Here is a 19,558-nt window from a genome sequence, read left to right as displayed (position 1 = left end):
AAGATAAATTCAGTTCGGGTTTGAAAAAAAAAACAAAAATTTTAAAAATCCAATAAACTACTGAAAATCGAAATCCAGTTACCGGTTGAACCTTATAAACAATTTTTTATTTTTTATATAAATAATTTTTGTTAGATAGTTGGGATTATATTTAGGAAAAAGCGGTTTAAACCAAACCATTAAATAGTTTGAGAAAAACGATGCAGTTTCAAACATGTCCGGTTTGGTGTTTGGTGAAAATTTTATATAATTATTTATATAATCCGTCTTGTATATGTATTTATATAATCCGTCTCATATATGTATTTTATATCCAGATTTTATGTTCGGTAAAACTATATTATACATGTATTTTTAGGTTTTTAATTTTTGAATTAGATATTTTAAATATAAATCAATATAACAGTTTTATAGTTTTGATCGGTGTTTTGAAATTCGATTGAGACCTGCGGTTGAACGGATTACCGGTTGATCAAAGATAAATTCAGTTCGGGTTTGAAAAAAAAACAAAATTTAAAAATCCAATAAAAACTACTAAAATCGAAATCCAGTTACCGGTTGAACCACTGGTTGAACCAATAAACAATTTTTATTTTTTATAAATAATTTTTGTTAGATAGTTGGGATTTTATTTAGGAAAAAACGGTTTAAAACCAAACCATTAAATAGTTTGAGAAAAATGATGCAGTTTCAAACATGTCCGGTTGGAAAAATATTAAAATGATGCAGTATCAAACACGGAATAATCACATACCAAAATTGAATTAGGAAACCGGTGGTTAATGACAAACCAAAAACAATTAAAAAAGAAACCAATGCAAAATGTCCAAAATGTCATTAATGAATACAAAAGAAAGCCTCTTTAATAGGGGTAAACAAAGTAAAAATCCAAATGTGCTTGTACTTTAATAGTATAGATAATTTTTGTTAGATAGTTGGGATTATATTTAGGAAAAAAGCGGTTTTAAAACCAAACCATTAAATAGTTTGAGAAAAACGATGCAGTTTCAAACATGTCCGGTTGGTGTTTGGTGAAAATTTTATATAATTATTTATATAATCCGTCTTGTATATGTATTTATATAATCCGTCTCATATATGTATTTTATATCCAGATTTATGTTCGGTAAAACTATATTATACATGTATTTTTAGGTTTTTAATTTTGAATTAGATATTTTAAATATAAATCAATATAACAGTTTTATAGTTTTGATCGGTGTTTTGAAATTCGATTGAGACCTGCGGTTGAACGGATTACCGGTTGATCAAAGATAAATTCAGTTCGGGTTTGAAAAAAAAACAAAATTTAAAAATCCAATAAAAACTACTAAAATCGAAATCCAGTTACCGGTTGAACCACTGGTTGAACCAATAAACAATTTTTATTTTTTATAAATAATTTTTGTTAGATAGTTGGGATTTTATTTAGGAAAAACCGGTTTAAAACCAAACCATTAAATAGTTTGAGAAAAATGATGCAGTTTCAAACATGTCCGGTTGGAAAAATATTAAAATGATGCAGTATCAAACACGGAATAATCACATACCAAAATTGAATTAGGAAACCGGTGGTTAATGACAAACCAAAAACAATTAAAAAAGAAACCAATGCAAAATGTCCAAAATGTCATTAATGAATACAAAAGAAAGCCTCTTTAATAAGGGTAAACAAAGTAAAAATCCAAATGTGCTTGTACTTTAATAGTATAGATACGTTAACTTAATAAAAATTTTCTTTTTCTTGTTACCTTTATTAACTTCATTTTTCTAGTTTACAAATTCATGATTAATTTTTTTTTGAGATTTGATTTTATGTTGAGCTGGACCAAACTATTCTTTCAATGAACATCATCACAAGTCACAAAACTCTTCATGGTTGTTCTGAGCACACGTGCACTGCCGGTAGTCTTTGGTTTGAACTTGCAAACTACCGACACTGTTATTATACTCGATAGTGATTGAAATTCGTAAATGGACCCGCATGCAGAAGTAAGAAGTGAGAGTCTTTGCTGCTAAATCCACCAGTGTTACATAAAGAAATGTTTGATTCATGAATGCTACTCATGATTCGACTCTCAAAAATAGAAACATGGATTCAGTTCTAATTGTAAAAAAAAAAATATTCACAAAAAGCTTTGTTTATCTGTTACATGGACACACTATGTTTAATACCATTTCATTTTTTTTTGAAAAAAGATTAATACCATTTCATGTAACTAATGTTTTGCTTTTGCATCATCATTTATACAAATCAACTAAATGGTAGTATGCGCCATACGAATACGATAAAAATAATAAATTTAAAAAAAAAATCAAAATAAAAATATATACTTTTTTTTGGTAAAAAAAAAACTAAACTTTACAACTTAACAAATATACTTTCAAAAACAACAAGTAAATTATCTAAATTTTGAAAGCAATTTACAACTTAACAAAAAAGAACTAAACCTGAATTGACGGTTCCAGCCTTTGGGATCTTTAGCTAAAATATGGACCCATACTCATTACCAAAATGTTTCTGTCTGTATTTAGGTTTCTAAAACTACTGTATACTGAGAGTACTTTACGTTAAGGATGCTTGATTCAATAAATGATACTACTGTATTCTCCTACCCAAATAATAAAATAATAATACTAATATTCTTTTGTAGGGGAGGGGGATAACCAGGGCCGTACCTTCCATAAGGCTGATGAAGCAAGAGCTTCAGGCCACAAAAAAAAAAAAAAACTTTCGAAGCCACATTTTCAAAATATTATTATCAATGAGTGGTTAGAAGAAATAGTTTTTGATTTCTTAATTAAAAAATTTTCTTTCATGTATTGTGATGTTTCTTAGACTTTTGAACGTTTACTTTTTTTTTTCACTTTGACATTGTATTTATCTTTTGTTTTTGGATAATTTTTTTGTTTCTATTTTTGTTATTTAATGTTTCAAGTAACTACTAAAATGCGATCTTTTATTTGTTGAAAACACTAAATATTATAGAGAAAGAATCAATTATTAGAAATATTCACTTAAATTTTTGATACAGAACTAAACAAATACTAGTATGTACTTTTAAAAAATATTAGATACAAAATATATGTTGATAAATAACATAGGCCACCATTTATAAATAAGCTTTAGGCCACTAAATATTCCGGGACGGCACTGGGGATAACATTAACAGTACCGAACACACAAATAAAAAAATCGAAAATAATTACAATCCACCATGTATTTAGAATCATAACGAAATTTCCAAAAAAACATATTTATGTAAACTTATCTGGAAATGAACCAATCATTTATGTAAACTTATCTGAAGATGAACCAAGAACACCGCATTTATGTAAACGTATATGCAAATGATGAGAACTTTCTATTTTAGCCAACATGTTTTCTTGTTTCCAATTTGTAAAAGCAGAGTTTCCAATAATGGTAGACATCGATTACTTTCAAGAAACCATGAATGAATAGGACAGAGAATGAATACAGAGGAAATGGACAAGAATGATATGTTCCATATGTTAGACTCCCGGAGAAGAAGCACAACAAACTCGTGGAGAGGGAAAGAGAAGAAGAAAAATGCAGAGGAAGTCTCCATTGACTAGTGACATAACAGGGGAGTGAAAAGACTCACCTCTATCAGAGTTTTCGCTCTTGAAGTGTTTCTTTTCAAAGTAGGATGGTCTTTTGTATTTCTGCTGATGTTGTAGAAAGTCTTAGACACCATGAATCTTCCCTGGGTCTTGATTGAAATGAAGGTCAGGATTGAATCTTCACGTTGAATCACTATGAGATATAGAACTGAGATTCACGTCTTTTTATCTTGTAATTGTTTTCTTTTTATATATCAATTAGAAGTGTTTCCTAGACTTCCCATCTTCAAACTCTATCAGAAAGCTTTTTCATTCTCGGTTTCATATAACAACTTGCAGATGATGCAAATAAAACTGATACCCTAAAGAGAACATAAACAAGGCCAATACAGTTCAAATGATTTGGTATCGATCTTAATAACTAGACTCAACTCCACTTTTTCTTCTTCTTCTTCTTCCTTGAAGTACTTGAGCTTCTTGAGGAGCTATGAACGTCACACAATGGCTTGGACTTGGAGTGGAGCGAAGCAAGTTCTCTTACCCTATGTAGTATATCCTTAGGGATAGTACGACCCGCTGACCACCGTCGTTTTTCTTCACCCTGAGTATTCTCACAAAACGGAGAGGATTTCTCAAAACATTATTAACCAAAGGATAAGAAAAGAAAAGACAAACCTCTTCATCACCATTATGCCTGTATCTGTGACTTGCTTTCAGTAGATTACGCCATTTGTCCTGCATAATATAGGTTTTTGAGGAGAGGAAAAGCTGAGACACCAAGCACCAGTACTACTATAAAATAAAAAGAATGGTTAAATGGTGAAAAAGGATACTCTGATATCGACAGGCGTGCGGTGCGATGCAGAATGAAAGAAGGAGTTCTTTATATCAGTCCATTTGCCAAGACCAAAGTGAGAGATACCATCAAGCAACTTCACCACTTCATCAATAGTCCACATCCTCTGATGCTTTCTCCTGTCACCTCTGCTCTTGGATTTGATTGTTACTGATAAATCATCTTCGCTCTCAGATGATAATGTATTCTCCTGCAAATAATATCAGGTTTTAACATTCGATTTAACAAAATAAGGTGGAAACACTCCGATAGTCTTAGAGAGTAATGCAAAACCGTTGTATGATGAATGTAATTCTCCAGAGGTTCTTTTCGAGGCCTGAAGTCATAGGACACACAAGACTTTGCTTCACTGAAAGAATCTAATCTGCAAACATTGCAAAAAGAGAGCTTTCACTAGTAAATCTGATGTATGTGGGATTTATATAAATGGAATAAGACAAGAAGACTTTTACCTACTATAACGGGTGTTGAGCAAGTTCTTGTTTCGACTCCTGCCTCGTCCAACCCAAGAGCCTAGTAGAGTGGACAGTGGTTTCCTGTCATCTTCTGACTCATAAGAAGAACAGTGCATCTCGTTTGAGTTTCTTGTAGCAAAACCATCTTTAACATTTCCACTGGATTCAGTGCTTCTATTAGGAGAATAAGTTTCTGAGCTGAAGTTCATAAGACCATAAGGTTCACCATCTAATTCAGATGACTCCTTTTTGACTTGTTTTTCTGCAAGTAAAGTTATAGAATGGATTGTAGTGTGTAAACCAAGTACTGCTCAGACATGCACTAAGATGATAGAATCACATGAGTTTTTACCTGGAAGGGAATGATTAGCAGTAGAAGAAGGATGGTGTGATGCGTAGATGTGTTCCACTTCCTCAACTTCATCCAGAAAACCATCAAGAATCTACAATATGAGTATAGGAGCAATAAGAAGTTCATTTTCATAAATGAGGAATTAAAAGAGCCTAAAGAGATGAGACAATATGACAGTTTGGCCGAGTGGTCTAAGGCGCCAGATTTAGGCTCTGGTCCGAAAGGGCGTGGGTTCAAATCCCACAGCTGTCAACGTTTTTATTTTTTCTATCAAAAAAAAATTAAAGAGAAGTAGACATACTTCTGGCTTTAAACCTGCTTCCCGATCTTGCTTGCTCCAAGGATCTAGTCCACCACCTTACAGACAAAATGAAAGATAATCCTATCATTAACCAAGCCATAAGGAGCATCAAAGCATTTTAAATTTGACAGTTACCATAAGGGAAAATTCCTTAAAAATACATAGACTGAATTTCTTTTGCTGAAAAAATACACGAACTTTTTTGACTTCCCAAAAAATACACAAACTAATTTTGATTGTCTATAAAATACACAAACTTTTGAATTTTGAAGGTTTCACATCTCGATTTTAACGGTGTAAACAGTGACTAACAGAATAGTAAGACGCCGTTAGACGCCGTTAACTCTGATTAAAAAGTTCATGTATTTTATGGACAACCAAAATTAGTTCGTGTATTTTTCGGGAAGCCTAAAAAGTTCGTGTATTTTTTCAGCAAAGGAAATTTAGTATGTGTATTTTTAAAGAATTTTCAAATGGAGTTTGGATATTTCATATACTATTCAGAGGCCGAATATCTGGACCCAATACATATCCAAAATTTTATATTTGTAAACTTTCGGTTTGGTTTTGGACCAGATATTTTCGATCTGAAAAATCCAGATCCGGAAAAAAACGGCCCAAACCCGACCCAAAGACCTGAAAAAAAAACACATTCTCTATCACATGATACATGTCTGAAATTTTATATTTGTAAACTTTCGGTTTGATTTTGGACCGAATATTTCCGGGTCAGTTCTGATTCAAGTTTTTGAATCCGGCTAGACATTTTAGCCGGATTCAAAAACTTGAATCGGAACTGACCCAAAAATATTCTGTCCAAAACCAAACCAAAAGTTTACAAATATTTGTTGAGTCCAATTTAGTCAAAATCTATCATATATATCTAAAAATTCACAAACAACTCTAAATTTTACATTGAAAGTTTCATATTAATTAAAAATATTTCTGTTACAAAAACAAAACTAAAAAATATTGCAAAAATAATAACAAAATTGTTAGCAGAAAGATCTTGTCGGATTGAATCTATTCGTGTCGATTTTATTAGGCTCAGGTCTATTCGGATCAGTTCTTTTTGGTTTCAATTCTTTCAAGTAGAAGAGTTTTGGACCCAACAAATATTTGTAAACTTTCGGTTTGGTTTTGGACTGAATATTTTTGGGTCAGTTCCAATCCAAGTTTTTGAATCCGGCTAAAATGTCAAGATTAGGTCTAGATATTTTAGCCGGATTCAAAAACTTGGATCGAAATTGATCCGAAAATATTCGGTCCAAAACCAAACCGAAAGTTTACAAATATAAAATTTTGGATCTGTATTGGGTCCAAATATTTAGCATCTGAATAGGATATGAAATATCCAAACTCCATTTGAAAATTCCTTAAAAATACACATACTAAATTTCCTTTGCTGAAAAAATACACGAACTTTTTAGGCTTCCCGAAAAATACACGAACTAATTTTGGTTGTCCATAAAATACATGAACTTTTTATTCAGAGTTAACGGCGTCTAACAGCGTCTTACTATTCTGTTAGTCACTGTTTACACCGTTAAAATCGAGGTGTGAAACCTTCAAAATTCAAAAGTTCGTGTATTTTATTGACAATCAAAATTAGTTTGTGTATTTTTTTGGAAGCCAAAAAAGTTCGTGTATTTTTTCAGCAAAAGAAATTCAGTCTGTGTATTTTTAAGGAATTTTCCCGTTACCATAAACATCTGGGAGAAAGCTAAAGTCAGTTAGTCCAAGTGAAAACTCATCCATCTTAGAGTTTATTCCCATATTCTCCATACCAAGGCCTAAGAAACTGTCCACGAAGATATTGTCATGTTTAAGTTCCATTTTCTCCTTAACTGAATGGCAAAGATTCTCATCAACCTATCAAGAAAAGAGATGTGTGTTGAGAAATAAAGAAAAAGATGGATTAAAAAGTTACAAAGATACATTCATTCAAATGCACAAGTCAATAAAAAAAAACATGTTTTTACACTGTCACAACACTTGAATCCAGGAAAAGTTTGAGGAGAATCAGGTATCCCGTCCATCCTAAAAGGCACTATTCCAGTGCAGTCCATGTTGTTTCTTACATTACAAGTAGGCCACAATAATCGCACATAGTAACATGAGAAACCACAAAGCTAGAATTTTTCCCAATCCATATAATACTAAAGTATTAAACAAATACACAACAAGAAACATGTTCTCTCAAAAACAAAATAAAAACATTACTTTTGATTGACAAAATATAATGGACAGATTTTAATAGACAGATAACTGAGTCGGATTGACTAACAAAAAGAAAAAAAAAAAAAACTTTGAGCAGCTACAAATTGTTTATTACAGTCACCAACAAATCTAACGCAATGGAAAGAAAAAAAAAGAGAAGAAATTACATAGAAAGTGGGCCACAGAGACATACACTATAGTATAGTATAGTATAGCCCACAATACTAGAAAGAAAAAAAAACATTTTCCTGGAAAATAATAAAAAACAGGAAAAATCTCAGCTTTAGTTTTTTTTTTCTTATAGTAATCAAATCTCAGCTTTAGTTTTTTTTTCTCAGCTTTAGTTATCATCCAATAGTAAAAACAAAGGAAAAATCTAACTCAACTCATAATCCGATTATTAAGATACATTGCGATCTAACTAGTTTAAGTATAACCGTATAAGAGAGATCATTCAACAGAGAACCTTAAGAGAGACAACGAGAGGAGAGAAGAGAGGAACACTGACGGACGGAGATGATGAACTGCGACTCTTGCTGTTGGAACTGAGATGAGTGTTGTGCGGATTCCAAGAGCTTTATTTAATGAGTTCGAAATCCAAAGTGACGTAAGTCGTCATATAACGTGCGTTTCAAGTCCGCTACGACGACAGATGTTCCTCATGAACGTTTCACTGTTTTATTATCTGACTCGGTTAACGGAAAAGTTGCGGATTCCTTTTAACGCCGTTAATGACGCCGACTTTAACCCCTGTTCTACTAGTGAACATAAACATGGGCTATACATACAAGGCCCACTATTCACAAGTGTACGCTATAAAGTCAAAATAAATAAAAATACTCGTCGTTTCAAGAAACCAAAATGATCTGCCTATTCCTTGCCGTTTTAGTTTTACAGAAACAAACTCTTTGCTGTTTTGGGTCTTACAGAAAAACACTCCCTGCTGTTTCATGATTAGCTAAACAAAGTTGCAAAGAGCAAACGAGAGTGAAAGACTCCTAATTTAGGATTGGTCTTGGACTTGAGGAGGAGGAGGAGGATCTCCACCAGAAATCAAACCTCGGATCTTAACATCATAGTATACTTCTTCCACTCTTCTTAGGTCATATTTCATACCTGTCAATATGAAGAAAAAAACATTATGTTCACCACCATGTCACACTTAGCCTATGTATAAAAAGGGTGACTTACTGTCGAATTTCTTGCGCAGAAAATCGTTCCTGAGGTTGAGCATGCGAAAGGCAGCATGAAGATCCGTCAAGAAGTTCATCACCTTTCTTGGACAGTCATAGTCACCTGCTGTTACTCTGTTCACCACGTACCTAGGCTGCTCCAATCATAATTTACCATTTGCATAAATATTTTGACTTTTTTGTTAGAACTGAGATGATGCTTAAAGGGACAGAAAATAATCATATACCAAATCGTTTGACATGAAGCATATTCCTGCAAAGTATTTTAAGAAAGAAAAAAAAAAGGTGAATATCAGAATATATATTGGACTCCAGACCAATCACAAGTTCTTTCTTAGTAACATACCAGTCAGATAATCTTCCGTCTCCAGTCCAAACTCCAAACTGTTCACTGCAATACGAAATGTAATTATAAAAAGAAAAAGTGATTTGCCTAACACTTGTTTTTCTCATTTTTCATCAAGAGAGGAACGTAGTTTAGGAAGATTTCTAATCCAGATTTGCAGTATACCAACACTTGGGTGAAAAATGCCCTATCTTATACCAACAGAGACAGATCAGGAAGAAGAGGACCGTAGCAGTAACATACTTTTAAGTTTGATTGATTCATGTGAGGATTTCAATTGGGTGGTCTACTGATACAACAGCTGCTATCTATTATCTTAACAGGGTATATATATGTCTTATCCAGTAGTGTAATTGGTTCAGACTGGAGGTTTAGGATGCTCTAATTCATCCATAGTTTCTACTCTTGAGAGATGTCGCAAGAGTCGGGTTATATTCTCGTGTATACAAGTAAAATGGAGATAAAGAGAGACATACACCCAAGTTTTGCTTCAGCTTCGGTATGCACAAGGAGACTTCCAGTTTCTAGCCAGTGCATGAAAGCGAGCTGGGAGACCACTGCCTGTGTCTCACTCCTCCAGTCCCCATGGTACCTAGAAATCACAACAAACAAAAGTCTTACCACATGATAACAAAAGTCTACCACATGGTGTAGCTATTAGATTTACCTACCTATAGTACTGTCCAGGACATTTCTGAAGGATCTCAGCAAGCCGACCGTAGAACTTCTTCAAATCATCCATCTTTTCCTTAGCTTTCTCGATAATCTCTGCTCCATCAACAGAACAAGCAACGTCATTAGCTTCAAAAAGTGGAAATCTTTGACAACAAAATGTCAATGTGTGACTAAAGTTTCAATCTTTCTTTAAGGAACAAGTACACAGACAAAAGCCCAGAACAACAAGTGACTCCAAGATTCAATTTTTTTTTCTCAAAAACAAGTACACAACTCGTGTCTGGACACAAGTCCAGAACAACCATTGACTCCTAGCCAACAACAGTACAGAAGAAGGAGCGAAATCATTTACCGGGAATGGGTCGAGACTGATGAACGAGGAGGAGGTTAGCTTGAATGAGCCTGGTGGCGGACTCAATCTCCATAACCACAGCACGAATCTGCTCTCTCAAAGCTGCTGACTCTTCGAGCTGACCACGGAAGCTCTCGAACTGCTTCTCCAGCAAATGAACCTGGTCATCTCCTCCAGCCATCGGAATGTACAAAGAAGAAGAGGAGGAGGAGAAAGGAGTCACGAAGTTTCTACGGCGGAGGGGAGGAGTGGAGCGCCGAGGAGAAGCGTTGACGGAGTAGAGAGGGAGAAAATGGAGAAGGGAAGAGGAGATGGGGTTAGGGTTTATCAGACGAGACGCTGTCAAGTGAAGGCTTCGATACGCTGAGTTCATCATTATGTTAACTTGCGCCGCTTCCTTTTTTTTCTTCTCTTTAATGAGAATGAACCGGCGCAAATTAATCATTCCACCGGTTTAACTTTCAATTTTTACTATTACTTAAACTTTTGGATATTTGTGGCTTAATGGGTGTTTTCTTTTATTGGGTTTTAAGCCCATCAACTGGCCCATCATGATAATCGAACATTTGGACCCTGGGGTCTGAAACGACACAAGTTTCCATGGCAGCAGGCACGAAAGAGAGAGAGAGTTTACTAGTAATAAATTGCAGGAAAAGCGTGTAAAAGGTAATGTCGTACGAACCCTAATAAATTGCAATGAAGTCGACAGTTCTAACAGATGGTAGGGTTCGGCATACACGAACGACCACTCACGTTCAGGTGCATGCCAATGCGGCAATAGCCTCAAACATTAAGTAGCTTAATCTTGATTTTACATTAGATGTCGACCCAAATAAAAACAAAATATTACATTTAAATTTTCAACTATGCATCACTATGCTTTGTTTCTTTCCCGTACGACATAACATAACAGTGTAACTCTTTTTCTCAACAGTGTCCATGTTTTCCTTCTCTTCATTGTCATAGATGGTTTGCTTTGTATATAGTAAATCTATTTTATGAGTGTAACCTATTTTATGAGTTTAGTTTGTTAAACAGTGTAACTAACTTTATGATTTTTCAGAAATATTTTAATTTGGTAAAAACTAAACGTTCAACTTTTCTTTAAAAAAAACTTTGCTTTTAATTCACCTTTTGTATCAAAATGCTAATCTCGTATAAATGTCAACTACTTTCAAGTGAGTAAACATTCAAATAATCATTTGCAATCAACCTCAAAAAGAATGATAATCATTCTATTTGTGTTTGGTTTAAGTCTCTTTGGTTTTATTCCTTGATTAGAATAGAACAGAAACTTTGCACAATTATAAGTTTTCAATATTTTCGAGTCAAAGTATACAATTTTAAATAGTTCTTTAATATCATGCAAACATAAACAAAAAGTAAATATTCACCGCCTATGGTTTGGTTCGGACACTTGGTAAAAAACATGCTTTTGAGTTTTTCACTATGCTTGTCCCCTCCACTTGACATTGTTGACAGCTATATACTAAACTCTCCATCTTTGTCTCTCTTCTACTCAATCAGAGCACATATGCAGAAATCTTCTTGCGATTCTTTTTTGTTCTTTAAGCTTAGTTGTATGCACTAAGAGAAGAAACAATCAATGGCACCAGAGGAGAATAGCACCTGTGAGCCTTGCCAAACGTTCGGGCAAAAGTGCAGTCATGTCGTGAAGAAACAAAGAACCAAGTTTTATATTCTTCGCCGTTGCATCGCTATGTTAGTCTGCTGGCGTGACAACAACCACGACCCAAACGACTCTTGATTGTTGTTTTCGGATAAATTGTTTTCATTTTCTAATTAATTAGCATTATTCTGCTTTTATTATATTTTCCGCTCAAAAGACATGTAATTTAGTAGATTCTTGCACGTACTTATTGTGTCATTATCTGAATCCAAAATCCACATAATGCATGCAAACGTTTTTTTTTTGGTTATCTTAGGCCCTCATCTTCATATTTCTAAAATGATATATACATATATCTGTCTGTGTAACCTGGAAAGGTTAAACCGTGTGTTTGTTTTGTTAGTTCCAGTGGCCAATGGGTAGCTTTTGCATACGTTTCGCGTGCAACTTCTTTTTTGGATTTAAGCAAAAAAAACTTCTTTTGGGTTAAAACATATTTTTGGTTGCAACTTCATATAATATTATGTTTAAAATTAGTGATATGTGTTCCAGATTTTTAATAACAAGAATTGTTGTTTAACCATTTCAATTTAATTTAAGAGTTCTTTGCAAATTTATTATTTTGAGGTTTTTCTGCAAAATTTTCCATCATAATCTACAGTTGGACAAAAACCAGTGACGTGTTTTCTGCCAAAGCAATCAGCCTGAAGCCATCAAGTACCGGAAATAGAGGAAACGTGGAAAAATTCTCGCCTTTTGTGTTTTTAGTCTTTTATTTTGTTTAATTTTTTGGCCTTTTTTGCTCTTTTTATTTTTCTTTTCTTCATTTTTGTTAATTTAAAGCCAAGGATTAATTAAATGTTTGTATGTTAAATCACTGAATAAGAATAAAAATAGAAGCTATCATATATTCTAAAGATAGAAAAATTCTCTGCTTCAGAATATAAAACTCATCAAAGTCATCATATACTCATGCACAGACCCCGTCTCTTCTGCGAGTGATGTTCTTGTCCTTTCTTCATTCTCTAGCTTGATATGCAAATGACTTTTCCTTCAATATATAAGAAAATTATGTATAAATTCGTCTGTTCATTTGCTTATATTTTCTGAATTACTATATAATATTGTTTATTGTCAGTAATATAATAAATCGGGTTGATACTAAAATTTCTGCTATATTAAATAAGGGGACCATGTAAAACCGTAAGACGAGTAAATACTATGGTTATTTATCTTGAAGTTAAAGGATGGGAAAACGCATGAATGAGATCCAAAAGTCATACTAACTTGGACATTAAGAGTCAATCAATCACCATCTACAATCCACGCATATACAGATTAATCAGTTCAGTATGTTGACACACAAAAATGCAAACTAATTAAGGGATCATATTACTCGATTTAGTCAGGTTAAGACAACATTAACTATTCTCAGTAACTGTTTTAGTTTCACGCTTTCAAACTGTATAAATAGTAACCTAAGTGATGCTGACAAAAACAAAAGCATCTACTTAATAATATGTATATCAACCAACCAACCAACCAACAACTCTGCATTTGCCTTCTTCAGCAAAAAAAAAAAGAAAGAAGATAATAGTTATATTACTCTATAACTAAGGTTCAGATTTAAATTATGTCAATGACTATACTTTCTACACGCTTTACAAATCTATATAAAGGTAACCTAAGTGATGCTGACTTTCCAAAAACAAAAGCATGCTAAGTGATTATATTACTCTACTAATGATGGTGAGAGATTATTTTTGGAGGACTATTATTCCACACGCTTACAAATCATTTAGTGCGGCTGCAAACTCTGAATATATACAGAAAATTTCCAACCATAGAATCGAAAGAGATATGATGGAGTAAAAACATTGACTGACGCAATGAAGAAATGAAGTTGGCGAGAACAGGGATAGGAAATAATTATGAAAAGAAGTTCAGTACGACCTACACGAGCCCACGTGATCTTAGTCAAATTCATTCTAAGATTTTTGACTAGTCGGTGAGAGATGTCATGTAGAAAAAAAAAGGAAAAGAAATATTAAGTGTGGATCTTAAAACTATTTTGATTAACGAGTGGAGAATATTTATATATATATATATAATTAGGATAAGAATCTCTCTAAAACCAACAATGAAATGAGAGGACGAAATCGACTTATTGGTTACAAGATACTCAATGTGGAGTATTTTTGTTACAGTTTGATCAACGAATCCCCTATTCTTTTAGTCTCTTTCAGTTGTTTGAATAACTCATCATCTCTTCAGATATATCACGTCCTCACGGGTTATGTTGAGATCATACATAAGAAATTTAGGTTATTTATTAATCAGGTTTAAGTTGGAAACCCAGGAAAGTTCTCACTTAACATGATGGTATGGAGACATGGAGTTTTGTGTAAGACGGTTTTACTTATACTACACTAATTGTCGAATGTAATGGACTTTGGATGCCTTTTGGGATTTAATTATATAAAATACAACTTAAGAAAAAAAAAATTGTCGAATGTATCTCCAGCAAAACACACACACTTTTAAGAATAATGTTGAGAATGTGAAGTTACAGGTGTAACTTACACTCGGTATAGTCTGGACAATGAAGTTTTTAACTTCTATAAAAAAAGAAAAGTAAACCGAGTGATAACAAACTAATCATGTAAAAAACGTCAAGTGTACACATCAAAACATGTATCAATACGGAAGAATGTGTAAAGAAAGAGTTTATAAATTACATCAGATTTTTGTACAGTGAAGCTATGAGTTAAAGATAAAGGTTTTCTTCTTTTAAAGCCAAAAGAGTCGCTTTCTTTTCCAACTATCAACATTTTGACCCCCACAAGCTTTCGCTTTGGTTCCATATCAGATCATGTTAGACTTGTCCTTCTTGCTGTCAAACCCAAAAAGCGAACAGTTTTGAAACGCATCAAGGCTGGTAGCTATCAAACGGCTCAGGCCCCCAAGGCTCTCACTAAGGTTCAAATCTTCGGTATACTTTGAAGATCTAGTGTCTAGATCAAGTGGTCCTAATGAATCAGGCTGCAAAGAAAAGTGAAAGAAGCGGTTTAGAATATACATGTTCTTTTCATTTTGGAAAAGCCAAGATTTCGAGATTTACCCAATATACATCCCCAAGCCCACCAAGACGCTTCCCTTGAGAGCCCAAAGCGTCTGTTGGAAGTTGGAACCTCTTCCATTGGATCTTCCAGGAGGGTTACAAGCCCCCTCATCGCCAGATGTAGCCTAAGAGATGTTACAAAAAGTAAAGAATCAGTTTCTTTTGTGAGTACTTTGTGATTGATATAGTTGACCTCCACAAATTGAGAAGGCTCTCCGTTTACTCTACCAGGAGAAGCAACATTAGCCAAGTTGGGGAATCTGCAAAACGGAAGGAGAAGGTGTCACGTGTATCTTCATCATCCCATAGTGATACATAGCCAAAAGTAACCGGTGGTGGAGCACTTGGCTTGTTCTGGTGTCTTAGTATATGAGCAGCATGAAACGAGTCAGAGGCAAATGAAACATTTCCAAGGAGGCAATGTGAACCCTTAGTGGTTGGTGGATCCACACAATCGCAATCTATGTCATCGGGCACTTCAGAAAGTAGATCGCCCATGCTTATGTTAGTAAGACTATCAGCCCATGCTCCTGCTTAGTGAATTATTATCTCTGTTTAAATGCTTAAACAGAGGTTCATTCAGGATAACAAAAAATTAGACTGAGATAATAAAAGATTACGAAACTAAAATATTAGATTAGAGACCAACTTAAAAATAAAAGACAGGAGTTCTTGAAAGAAAAATAACATTAAACATTCTAGAAAACTTAAAACATCTTTGAACGAAATTAAAAAGGGGAACAACATTAAACATCCCAAAAAATTAAAACATCATATAAAACACTACTACTTCGCCTTCTACTCGCTGTCGGAGCTCGTCTCTCCGCCGCCGTTGATCTTCACCATCTTGACGATTATCGTCACCGTCTAGCCGTTGCTCTTGTTACTCATAAAATAACATAAAAGTATTTTAAAAACTTTTTGAAATTAAATGAGTTTTTTAATTTTCGAAAAAATCAATGATCTAACTTATTTATGAAAAAATTAAACATAGTTATTTTATAAACTATTTTTAGTCAGTTAAACATATATCAGTTTATGTTACTTAATTATTTTATGTAATCATCTCAGAAATTAGATAGATATATCAAAATATTTCTATTACTTTGAAAATATATTTTGTATTGTTTAAAATTAATGTTTTTAAAAAAAAAAAAATTTCTAATATCAAAATTATTTTTCTGAAATTTGTTTTTATGAAATCACATTATATACAAATATATATTTTTCATCTAAGAAACAATAGATATAAAACAAGTATTTAATTACTTCAAAAGTATATTTTATGTTATTTAAGAATATTTTAAAATAGAATATTACTATATTGTGAAATTTCCTTTTTAATTAAATCATATTATATATACAGACATTTTCATTTTTAAAATCGATTTTTAAAATTTATAGATGTTTCTTTTTAATATATATGTTATATGAAAAATTTTAAAAAGAAAACTAAATAAAAAATAATAATATATTTAAATATAATATTTTTAATTTATTAAGAGTATTAATGCAATCAATCATTAAAAACTAATATAAACGCGACACACACGAATCTGATTCTCAAATAATATTATAAAAGATATTTGATAATTTATTTTCTTATTTTTAGAAAAATTACATAACATAATTTAAATAACATAAACAGAGATATGTTTAGTTAAATAATGCACTCAAGGGGATGAGGAGCCATAGTCACCGTCATCTGGAACCCACTCAGACTGGAAATCTAGGGAATGGAAGGCAAAGGGTTTACATTTCGAAGAAGAGGAGTGCACTTAAGGGGATGAGCCATACTCAACGTCATTGTTCCACGAGCCTCTTCCATGTTAACCTTATCTACTTGGATTTTCCAATCAAAACACTGCACCATGACTCCAACTGCGGTTCCTACAGAAAGATAAGCTAGATTTGATCCAGGACAGCCTCTCCTTCCGCCCCGAAAGGAACGTATTTTAGACTTCCTCTTGAAATGATCCTGAGGAAGAAGGCAAAAACCTCTCAGGCTTGAACTCCTCAGGGTATTCCCAGATATCAGGATCTCTCATCACAGCATAGCAGTTAACGATAAGTGTTGTCTTCTCCAACACATCAAAGCCCCTGACCTTACATCCTTCTTGGAAGCTCCTTAACACAAGAGGTGCCGGTGGGTGCAATCTCAGTCCTTCCTTGACGACAGCTTGCAAATACGGAAGGTTTGGCAGATCTGTTTCCTGAATCAACCTTGTAGTATTATTATTCTCTATAACCGAATCAATTTCTTCTCTCAGTCTCTCAAGTATCTTCGGGTTGTTGAAAATCTCTGCCATGGTCCACTGTATAGTGTTCGTTGAGGTGTCAGTACCTGCAATGAAAAGATCCTGTAGAGGCGCATAAATATTCCTTAGTCTTGATAAAACTTTTTTTTTTGATAAAGATCTTGATAAAACATTAAATATATATATATATATATATATATATATATATATAAATTTTATTTTTACCACAAACAAGGCCTTGATATGGTTCCTAGTAATATTAGACTCTTGACAAGCTTCCAATAGTAGGTCCAAAACCTCACTACTTTGATTATGCTCCTCTTCGTATTCCACAAGAATCTTCTCCAACACCTCGTCGTACCTGCGGGAAATACTCGCTAAATCCTTTTTGAAAAGTGAGATACCGAGCCTGGCAAGCGGCTTGCGCAAGATGGCCGCGAAGACAAACTTCTTTGACATGACATCTGTTTCAGCCACTAAGCACCTCACTTTCTCTACTTGATCATCACTCTTAATTCCCACAAGCATCTTGCACATGTTGCTGGTTATTAGCTTCCTAGCTTCCTCACCAATCTCAACGCTCTCTTTCTTCCTTGCCTTGTCTGCAAGATTCAAGTAAAACCGATTTACCTCATCTGCACGGACCCCTCGTGACCTCTCTAGAGCCTGAGGTCCAAGGAGCTTGGTGGTGATGAGCTTCTTTATGGATTTCCAGTAATCTCCATAAGGAGCAGTGACGAACCCGTAAGATCCAAAGAAAAGAGACCCTTCGTTCGTAGGTAGGCTGCGAGTGGAAACGTTCATGTCTTGCGCCCTAAAGATCTCATGGACTACCGAGGCAGAGGAGACGAGGACTATGGGGACATTTAAGACACGAAGATAGATGATTGGTCCGTACTTGGTGGACAGTTTCTGTAAAGATTTGTGGAGTAGAAGAGAGATGAGAAGGTGAAGATGACCGATGATTGGAAGCGATGGAGGGCTGGGAGGCAGATGAGCACAGCCTTCTTGTGAGTCATTTGGTTTCTTGAAGAAGAAGAAATAGTAACAGAGATATGAAAAGAGGCAAAGGATGATAAAGATGAAACCGTTTTCAAAGTCAACGATGGAAGTTGCTGCTGCCATTGTTGTTACTCAGTGAGTATTCTTCTGTCAAGAATCAATGGTTTGCTATCTTAATAAATTGTTTTATTTATTTTGGAAAGGACGTGAAATAATGCAAATCTGAAGTCTTTCTCGTAGTAATCAAACACGTGATCAAATTAATTGTTTACTAATGATCTTTTAATAATTTGGTTTATCGTGTTTATCGCCCAAGGTGGCCAGCTAACACTTCTGGCAGCTATCTACAAAGTACGTTAGACCATGATTAACCCTAGTTTATTAACCGGAGTTATTTGATTCGGATTTCTTAGCTTTTTTTAGTTAAAACTAAAAATGTCTTTTAAATAAAAGATATAAGTATCGTATTTTAGCCAAAAAATATAAAAAAAAATCATAAATTAAAAACATCAAATCATAAATTAAAAACTTCCACTAAGAAACCGAGGTTGTGGAAGCACCTTAATCTAATGGTTAAGGTCTAAAGGCTTCTACACCTAGGTCTGGGGTTCAACTCCCACACTATGCAATTTATTGCAGATTTTTTCAAATCAAGATTTCAAGTCCCGGAGAGAGCACAATTTATTAGGCAACTATGCAGATTATGGAAAGAAGGATTACAGGCAATTATGCGATTATGGAAGGAAAGATTATAAGAGATCTTCAACATGGTGCAAGTAAATCTGGTCAGGCGTGGATCTTCATAAAACGGCTCAAGATGATGCAGTTAGGCGTAGATCTTCATAAGAACTGCGTAGATCTTCATAAGAACTGCGTAGATCTTCATAAGACAGGTAGTATTGTCGGTTGTCGAATCGTCTATGTAATATTCCTAATAATTGTAATATCATAATAAATCAGCGTTAAAAAAAAAAGAAACCGAGGTTAATCATGTTCTTAGTTACCATAAACTAATCCAATATTTTCGGCAACTTTCCCAAAAATCTTAAAGCGAAAAGAAAACCATATTTGACAAAAAAAGAAAAAGACTACACTATGTATATACGACTTACTAGGAGTTTTTCTGCGCCATGCGCAGATATAAAAAAATTTAAAAATAATTTTATATAAATAAATTTTCAATTTTCAGTATTTAAATTTTAATTTTATTAG

The 19,558-nt window shown here is 33.8% G+C and overlaps 4 protein-coding genes and 1 non-coding gene across 9 annotated transcripts; 2 read left to right on the top strand and 3 right to left on the bottom strand.

Annotated features, from left to right (window-relative positions):
• Positions 1-3,879: 3,879 nt before the first annotated feature.
• LOC108845337 (uncharacterized) lies at positions 3,880-8,508 on the bottom strand. Of its 5 annotated transcripts, none has more exons than XM_056996914.1 (10): positions 8,236-8,508; positions 7,532-7,625; positions 7,253-7,421; positions 5,550-5,605; positions 5,249-5,339; positions 4,894-5,158; positions 4,715-4,805; positions 4,419-4,631; positions 4,261-4,320; positions 3,880-4,186 (listed from the first exon to the last, which is right to left on the bottom strand). In XM_056996914.1, the coding sequence occupies exons 2-10, from the start codon at positions 7,616-7,618 to the stop codon at positions 4,013-4,015; spliced, it is 1,206 nt and encodes a 401-aa protein (XP_056852894.1). In that variant the 5' UTR covers positions 7,619-7,625; positions 8,236-8,508; the 3' UTR covers positions 3,880-4,012. The 5 variants fall into 5 exon arrangements, with proteins under 5 accessions (XP_056852894.1, XP_056852895.1, XP_056852897.1 ...); XM_056996915.1 differs by having other exon boundaries at positions 7,337-7,421; XM_056996917.1 differs by lacking the exon at positions 7,532-7,625 and having other exon boundaries at positions 7,337-7,421.
• TRNAL-UAG (transfer RNA leucine (anticodon UAG)) lies at positions 5,421-5,500 on the top strand. The gene has a single exon. It is a non-coding gene; the product is annotated as a tRNA-Leu (tRNA).
• Positions 8,509-8,615: 107 nt separating the features above from the next.
• LOC108844346 (uncharacterized) lies at positions 8,616-10,746 on the bottom strand. Its single transcript, XM_018617589.2, has 7 exons — positions 10,336-10,746; positions 9,980-10,076; positions 9,785-9,900; positions 9,309-9,353; positions 9,190-9,215; positions 8,961-9,096; positions 8,616-8,885 (listed from the first exon to the last, which is right to left on the bottom strand). Exons 1-7 carry the CDS (start codon positions 10,709-10,711, stop codon positions 8,773-8,775), a joined length of 909 nt encoding a protein of 302 aa, XP_018473091.2. The 5' UTR covers positions 10,712-10,746; the 3' UTR covers positions 8,616-8,772.
• Positions 10,747-11,833: 1,087 nt separating this feature from the next.
• Positions 11,834-12,873, top strand: LOC108844347 (small polypeptide DEVIL 16-like). Its single transcript, XM_018617590.2, has one exon. It carries the CDS (start codon positions 11,942-11,944, stop codon positions 12,101-12,103), a length of 162 nt encoding a protein of 53 aa, XP_018473092.1. The 5' UTR covers positions 11,834-11,941; the 3' UTR covers positions 12,104-12,873.
• Positions 12,874-16,659: 3,786 nt separating this feature from the next.
• Positions 16,660-18,481, bottom strand: LOC108845339 (cytochrome P450 705A22-like). The gene is given in 4 exon segments (XM_056996920.1): positions 16,660-17,024; positions 17,027-17,047; positions 17,050-17,446; positions 17,570-18,481. Coding segments are annotated over 4 exon segments (1,527 nt in total). The 5' UTR covers positions 18,470-18,481; the 3' UTR covers positions 16,660-16,815.
• Between the last annotated feature and the right edge of the window lie 1,077 nt (positions 18,482-19,558).

Source organism: Raphanus sativus, unplaced genomic scaffold, assembly GCF_000801105.2.
Source record: "Raphanus sativus cultivar WK10039 unplaced genomic scaffold, ASM80110v3 Scaffold0428, whole genome shotgun sequence".
Taxonomy (NCBI): Eukaryota; Viridiplantae; Streptophyta; class Magnoliopsida; order Brassicales; family Brassicaceae; genus Raphanus; species Raphanus sativus.
The sequence above is the reverse complement of the archived record's forward strand: the minus strand, read 5'-3'. Positions and strand labels throughout refer to the sequence as shown.

Coding starts and splice junctions, on each gene's coding strand:
- LOC108845337 (XM_056996914.1), bottom strand. CDS start 7,618: ATGGACTGCACTGGAATAGTGCCTTTTAGGATGGACGGGATACCTGAT. Junction 5,606..7,252: donor CTTTCTCCCAGATGTTTATG/GTAACGGGAAAA, acceptor TTTGTCTGTAAG/GTGGTGGACTAGATCCTTGG. Junction 5,159..5,248: donor TGCTAATCATTCCCTTCCAG/GTAAAAACTCAT, acceptor CTTTACTTGCAG/AAAAACAAGTCAAAAAGGAG.
- LOC108844346 (XM_018617589.2), bottom strand. CDS start 10,711: ATGATGAACTCAGCGTATCGAAGCCTTCACTTGACAGCGTCTCGTCTG. Junction 9,354..9,784: donor AGCTGAAGCAAAACTTGGGT/GTATGTCTCTCT, acceptor TTCGTATTGCAG/TGAACAGTTTGGAGTTTGGA. Junction 8,886..8,960: donor TCTGCGCAAGAAATTCGACA/GTAAGTCACCCT, acceptor TCATATTGACAG/GTATGAAATATGACCTAAGA.
- LOC108844347 (XM_018617590.2), top strand. CDS start 11,942: ATGGCACCAGAGGAGAATAGCACCTGTGAGCCTTGCCAAACGTTCGGG.